Source organism: Rhinopithecus bieti, unplaced genomic scaffold (assembly GCF_001698545.2).
Source record: "Rhinopithecus bieti isolate Rb0 unplaced genomic scaffold, ASM169854v2 scaffold_11964, whole genome shotgun sequence".
In the NCBI taxonomy this organism is placed as follows: Eukaryota; Metazoa; Chordata; class Mammalia; order Primates; family Cercopithecidae; genus Rhinopithecus; species Rhinopithecus bieti.
In genome coordinates, this window is record NW_016807677.1 from 8,883,670 (window position 1) to 8,891,373 (window position 7,704).

The 7,704-nt window shown below is 43.6% G+C and overlaps 1 protein-coding gene across 1 annotated transcript in view; it reads right to left on the reverse strand.

The window, feature by feature from the left end:
- Positions 1–504, reverse strand: part of ZC3H12C (zinc finger CCCH-type containing 12C) — a gene marked incomplete at its 5' end in the record, with an annotated part of 83,250 nt that extends 82,746 nt beyond the window's left edge. The window contains one exon of the mRNA XM_017883005.1: positions 415–504. Coding sequence (XP_017738494.1) covers positions 415–504 — 90 coding nt within the window. The remainder of the gene's footprint in view (positions 1–414) is intronic.
- Between the last annotated feature and the right edge of the window lie 7,200 nt (positions 505–7,704).

The following is a 7,704-nucleotide window of genomic DNA, read 5'->3' on the forward strand; positions in this document are numbered from 1 at the left end:
TCGGCCCTGCCCGCCGTCCGTGCCGCTGCTCCGCGGGCGAGAGCGAACCCGGCTCCGCCGCCTCGCTCTGCGCTCCTCGCCCGCCCGCCCGCAGCCACCGCAGCCGCGCCGCTTCCTCCTCCCCTTCCCTCTTTTCCTTCTCCTCCGTCGCCGCCTCTGGAGCCGAGGTTGGCAAACCAGCACCTGCTGCTGGAGAACGCCGAGAACTGAAACAGGAAACCCCGAGCCAAGGGGAAAACCCGGGAGGCGTGGAGAGGGGTGAGGGGAGCTGCTAGAACCTGTCGGGCTCGACCCAACCGCTGGGGCTGCCCGAGGTTCCCGCGCCGCCTCCCCTCGTGCCCATTCCCTGCCCCGGCCCAACCCAGGGGTCCCGACCTCCCCGCGCCGCTCCCCCGGCCTGGTGCAGGACGGCACCTTTCCGCTCGGCGACACCTTCTCCACCCAGCAATAACACGGATCATGTCCCGGGCGGTCAAGGAGATCGACGGGCAGGTTCCCCGTGGTTGTTTACTTATCAGTATTCCATGATGAGGAAAAACCACACCCTGCATTAGCAAGGCCAATAAAAGAATTTAAACAAATGACTGTTGGGATTTCACCCAGGGGTAGGACTTCTTTCAGCAAGGAAATTGGCTTTGATGGAAATGGCAATCAAAGTGTCAAAATCGAGCTTGAACCCAAGATCCATCCAGATCTCTTTCAGGAGATAGGAAGGAAACAGCCCTTTGCACAGAGGTGGGCGCCTGAGTCGCAGGCTGAAAAGCTCCGGGAGCAGAGAGTCTCTACTTGTGTGAATCCTACAACACCCAGCACAAACTAAGTCAATGTTTCAGAAATGTTCAAATAACCTTATTCACCCGCCCTTGGAATCATTACCAGGAGCCTCACGCCTAGCCTTGGGCAGGATGAGTCTGCTTCTGGAGTGAGAGGGAGGGACACTGAATGGGTTGTGCCCCTACCATGTGCCACTTGCCAAATAGCCTGCTTTAAATCCACTGTCCCATTTGTCACCACAGTCATGTGAGCTGGGTATTAGGAACCCCTTTATCCATCAGAAAATCGAGGTTAGAAAATTTACCTGCAGTTACACAGCTTGAATGTGAGGTATTCAGGTCTGCTACATCTAAAGGACGCGTTTGTTTCACTGGACCACGATTCATGCCTTTGATCACACTTTTCACCTTTCATAAAATTGGTTATTGCCTCTGAATTGTTTTCAGTAGGGCGTATATATGGTTTAAGCCTGAATCTGTTGAATTTGCTTGGACTGCCTAATGGTATTCATGATTTTTTGGGGGGGGGGTTCAAACTTGTTAATTTTCAGTTTAATATTCTCTACCAAATATAGGATTTTACGGCTCAGTTGGGCAGCACAGATGTCCCCATCTTTTTGGTCAGCATCAGTTGCTCTTTATCTGTTGATGATGGGGTCCCAGCTGAGAGTATCCAACTGGCTGGTGCACATGGGCATCGTGACTCTGCCTGTGAGATGAAAGGAGTGTGTCTTACTGAGCTTGTTTTCCACGTCAGTAGGCCAGTCGTGAAGCTGATTAAATAAAATTGCAGGTAGGCAGGTAGGCTGGCTTCTCTGGTTCTCTGGTCCACACGTTTTTTTTTCTTTTAGAGTCTGGCCCAGTCGCCCAGGGTGGAGTGCAGTGGGGCGATCTCAGCTCACTGCAACCTCCGCCTCTGGGGTTGAAGTGATTTTCCTGCCTCAGCCTCCCCAGTAGCTGGGATTACAGGTGTGCACCACCACACCTGGCTAGTTTTTGTATTTTTAGTAGAGACAGGTTTTCCCCGTGTATGTGCCCAGGCTCGTCTCAAACTCCTGGCCTCAAGTGATCCGCCTTCCTTGGCCTCCCAAAGTGCTGGGATTACAGGCGTGAGCCACTGCGCCCAGCCAGGTCCACATTTTTTCATACCACCCTGAAGCCCCTTAGGAAGATTGGTAGCCTGCTGTCTGCAGCCGGGTCAGATTTTATTGGCAGGAAAGTAGGGGCTGGGAAAACAGCCCCTTTACATTGTGCCAAAACCTTAGAGGTCTCTGGAGCAGAGTTAGAGGCCCTTAATCTTAGGATCTCTAAGGGACTTAGCAGGGACTTAGAATGAGGCTGTTTGATGGTAAGTGACAGCATCTATGGCTTGATTTAGTGATGCCAGGAAGCTCCCCCATTCCGCAGTCTTCTGCCCACACTGTCTACCTCTTACCTTGTAATCCCACAATTGACTCAGCTGAACTCCATTCAATATTGATTAATGCTGGTTAAAAATCAAGGTAAAAGAGATGCGTAATAATTATAATAACTAACATTTAATGAATGCTTACCATGTTCCAGATACTATTCTAAGCACTTTGCATGCATTGTCTCATAAAATGCCCACAAAATCCCTGTAAGGAAATACCTACCACTATTTCCATTTCACAGACGAGACAATTAAGACCAAGATTATAGTCAGTAAATAACAGTGCATGGGCTAAAATGCAGTCAGTTTGACTCTAGAAATCAGGACCCATTATGTGAATAAGATACAGTAACTGCCCTTATTACTTTACTATTTATTTGGAGAAATAAAAACACATGAAAAGTTAAAAGAAAACGAAGAAGAGAAGATAATTTGGAAGTGTCAAATGTGAATGTAGGTAATAAATCCCATGAGGTATCAGAAGACAGAGGAATCAGTTTAGGTTGGGGTGGTTAGGAACACTTACATAGAAGATGAATCTGCGTTTCAAAAAGGGGAGATTTGAGCTGGATTATGATGAATGAGTAGTATTTTGATACGTGGAGAGGAGAAGGAAGGGCATATTCATAGAATTGACAACATATACAAAGAGTGCCAGGGCAATTTGGGGAACAGGATAACAAAAAGTTGAAAAGGAAGAGTGGAACAAAATTACAGAGATCTGCAAAACAAGCAAGGAATACACCTCACTCACGCACAGAGTGAGAGTGCAAGAGAGAGAAAGAGAGAAAGAATTTGGCCCCATGTAGTCTATGTACCAGTAGGGAATCTGGAAGGATTTTGGTCAGAAAGTGATGTGGATAATGTCCCATTAGAGGAATACCAATATTATCATGGTCACTGGATGGTTTGGAAAACGGAGGGAAACAAGTTTGCAGGTTAATATGGGAGAATTGACCTGAAATCATGAAGTGGACAGTGAGGGAGGGAAGAGAAGAAATGGGCTAGTGAGACATTGTGGTATACGAATCATAGAGGCTTTGTGAACGATTGAGTGCACTTGGTGGAGATGGACTTAAGAAAAAGAAGAAGTCTAAAATGACTTCATGGGTGTGAATGTGAAACCTGCAGTATTACTAACGGAAAAAGGGGGCAGTGTATGGGTATAGAAATAACTTTTTAAAATGTTCAGAATAGTTTGGCTTTAGGTGTGTATTTGAGATAACAGCAGGATATGCATGTGGAAATATTTTATGTCCTATCTCAGAAAGGCAGATAGTTCAGTAAATGAGAGTATTCATTATCTACTATTGAGAGCATCAGTATGAAAAGTTAAAATTGTCACTATCATAACAATAACCAGGCATGGCTGTTCATCTTTAATAAAGCAGAGTGGAAAGAAAATTTCAAATAAACATAAAATGTTTATATGACTCACTATTAAATAGGCATTAGGGAATTCCACTCATATTCTGTTTTTACCCCCAAATTATATTTACTTAGACAGCGAGAGCGAGAGCGAGAGCGAGAGAGAGAGAGAGAGAGAGAGAGAATGAATGTATCGGGAAGAATTTTCATGAGTTCAGAGGATGTTAGGATACTGAAAAGAAACTTAGAGATTATTGCAAAATTGAGGATCAAATTCTGAACATCTGATAGTAGACTTCAAAACAGGCATTAGGCAAATATGGCACTTTAGCTATTATTGATTCTGGATAACTAAATCTTTTTTAGTTACAAAGTTAAGTCTGGACCTTGGATTGCGACTTGGAATTGTACATAATTAAAGAACTCTAGTGGCTGTGGCTTCAGAGTAGGCAAAATCTAGGAATAAACTCACTAGTAAAAAGCAAATGCTTTGGAAAGAGCAGCTAGAGGGAGAATGGTCACAAAGGCAGCAGTCCTGCCTTCTAAAATATGGCTCTTAGGTAGACTTCCACACACCTAGATTCACATTTGAGCCTTAAAAGGTAGAGTTTCAGATCCTCCTCACATCTCACCTTGGCTGCCTTAGCCCAGAACTTCCAATTACCTTGTCACCTTATCTAAGACCTCCTGGGGCTTCAGATGGTCACCCTCAGGTGGCACATCTCCTGGCAACTGCTTTTAGTTCTATTTAGAGGTTTCCCAGTGGTGTCCTTAGGAGTTTTCTCGTTGAAAATGTGTGGACCCCATGGCTACCCTTGGTGTTGCAGGAGAGTTCTGTCTCCTGCTTTCATGTCTCACGCCTCTGCCATTTCTGCCAAAACACTTACCTTAGTTGAAGCAATATCAGCAGTCCCCCGGAGGCGCCTTCACCTCTGTCTCTTTGGCCAGCACCTGATTTCCTCTAATTGAAGAGCTTCACACACATAACCAGGTGACTGGTGTGATGTTTCATTCACAGTTTCTTTTATGTCTTTTAGAGAAGTTCTGGTTAATTCCAACAACCCATGAAACGTCAAGCATTACTACATTACAATCATTTACTAAGCACCTGCTGTATATAAGACAGACACTGAGGGCTGAAATACATCCTTGCTTATGAGCTTCAGTGACTGGCTAGAGTTCCTTTTTAGTACTGAGTTCTCAGGGAAAGGAAACTAGAGGACACAAGAAATGTGCTGCTGACCAGTCTCAGGGCTTCTTTCTTTTGATGGGTAACCACAAGATTCCTTACCAACAGCATGACTCTGTTTTTTCCCCAGTATTTGCAGGAGGCTACCAGAGAGACAGAATTGCAAGGTTTTAAATATGCTAGTGTCATGAAGTCATGTGCTGGATTTTCTACCTGAAACAGAGAGTGCGACTGCCCTCCTATAGCCATGTTTGGCCAGTGTAGGAATTTTGAGAACAGTGAACACTTAATACTCAGATGGCATTTTTGCCACCCTGACAAGGACCATACTTGCCATTCCATTGTGGTTCGCCTTGCCCAGAAGTTTTAAAATTTTTCTTTCAACCTGTGATTTCAAGTGCACTACAGCGTCCTCTTCACCTATACAAGCATCTGTTGTTTTAAAAGGAAACTGGTAAGTAGAATTAGAAATATACAAAATTTAGATAGTTAAAAACAGAGTTATAGAATTTGCAGGTTAGAGTAAATCTTCTGTTAGAAGACTGTATTGCAGAAATGTTAATTGTAACATTATTTGCAAAGACAAAAAGTATTAGGATCAGTCTAGATGTCCATTAATAGGGGACTTTAAATAAATTGCAGTATCTCCATACATTGAAATACCATTCACCTGTTAAAGAGAGTGGTGTGGCTTTATATGTGTGGATAGGCTTCAAGATACATTGTTTAGTGAAAAGGGAAGGTAAAGACCAATGTCTACCACCATTCATGTAAAAAAAAAAAAACTCTGTGTTTGCTTATATATGCATATAATATCTCTGATGAACACACAAGAAACTGGTAAAGCTGGTTGTCTCTGAGCAGAAGAACTGGATAATTGGGAAGAAAGGGTGGAGAAGAGTCTCACTTTTACCCTATACCCTTTCATAGCTTTTGAATTTTAAATTGGGCACTTGAATTTGCTATCAAAAATATTTTTTAAAAAGGCTGCATTTATTGGTGATGTGTGCTCTGCCCATGCCTTTCTTTTGCATTCTGTGAATAGCCAGCCACTATTTTGTTCAAATAGTAGCCCAGTCACAAGGAAGAGGAAGTTATAGGAGTCCTGTGAGTTGCACGTGTGGAGGCTGGGGCTTCCCAGACAAGGGAAAGGTCCCTATGATCATATGGAAGGGGACATCCCATTATTGCTCAAGGATTCCCAGCCAGCATTAACGGAGTTAGTCATTGTTTTTACAACTTAATTGTCAAAAGCTCTAAACTCAGATTCTATGAAGATTTTTGCTGGGAACTGCTTTACCCAAGGGGAATATCCAGGGATGTTCTTGTGGGCAGACACAGGAGGAAGTGCACAGAAGCTGGAGGTATCACAGTGGGTCAGCTGTAGGCATGGGGCCGAGGGAGCACATGTGTTTGTTCATAACATTCATCACCTCGAATTGTATTTGCTTATTTGATGTATTATTGATCTTCTCACATGGGAATGTAAGCTCCCTGAAGCCAGGAGCTCTGTCTGTCTTGCTGCTTGTGTTGCCCTTAGTTTTTCTGTACCTGGCATGTGGAAGACACACAGGTTGGCTATGGACAGTGGGAACCCCGATGACTCTCCAACCTGTGGCTGCTTGTTTAAACAATAATTTGTTAGAAGGTAGTAAAGACATGGCTATGGGAACTAGGATTTAGGACTCCAGTCTCTGAAAGATAGGATTCAAATCTCAGAGGAATTGGGGAATTAGAAAAATATTCAAGCATGAGGGAACAAGGAAGGAGCCAACTACCGAACTAGCAGAAGAAGGCAGGGATTTGGTTAAAAAAGAAAAAGACAAGCAACTGACTAGCAAACAAATTAAGACAAAACAATCCTCCAAACAAACAGCAAATAGCACAGCAATAAAATAGGAGAGAAAGCCCATAATTAGGGCTGCAGTTTACAGGAACAGCAGGATTATCAGCAGGGCAGACTTGCTGCCAAGTCACTGAACCACCAGAGACTTGAGTAATTGGGATGGATCAGGCCACTTGACTTAGGGTCTATATTGTCTTCAGAGTCTAGGATGGGGGCAGGTAAATGAGCTTAGTGACTAAGGACAGAGGCATGGAGGGGAAACAAGCAATCTAGTCCCAGGTACTCACTTTCAACTTTAGAGCTGGAAGTCAATGGAAGATGTACACTTACAGCTATTTTTGATTGAACACTGAATTCTAGGAAATTTTCAGCCCAAGAATATCCGGAAGGAGTCAGAAATAGGGAATCTAGCCAGAAAGGAGATGTTAAGCACATCTCTATGAGTCCTATAAGCAAGTGCCATTGGCCTTGGTAGGCAGCAATTGAGGCCAGAGAGATAAATAGGCCAGAGCCATCCAATAGTTTTTAATGGTTTCGGTGGGTTGCAGATCACATTCAGGGATTTGGTGGAGGTGAGCTCTGACCTTAGAGGAGTGATTTGTCTTCTGCCCTTTCTGTTCTGTGGTCAGTCTAGAGCACACAGGTTTAACCTTACAGACAAAGGTAAGTCCGGCTATACTTTGGGATACGTTAGAGTCATTCACCTATTCCTATGTCTCATGGTCCTTCATTTTAGTCAAAAGTCTTACTTTATTTGAAACCATATCAGTAGTCCCCTGAAATGTTTCTCCAGCTCTTCACTAGTTATGTGACTTACTCTAATGTTTGAGTCTTATACACAGACCTCTGAAGATTCATTAAGAAGGGCTAGGCCTTCTGATTCATTCTTACAAGCATCTATTTTTAAAAGTGAGCATTGTCTGTCTTTGGCAGTCCCTACTTTCTAATGGAGATTTTGCTAGAGAAATACAGAAACTTGTCATTTTATTTTGGATAACTACAAGAGGCAGTTAAATGTTCAGTAAGCTTTGGCAAGGACAACTTGTTTACGAGAAGACACTGTTCTGATGAAATGTACTACCACTGCTTTTTGTGGCTTACTTTGCTAAAACATATG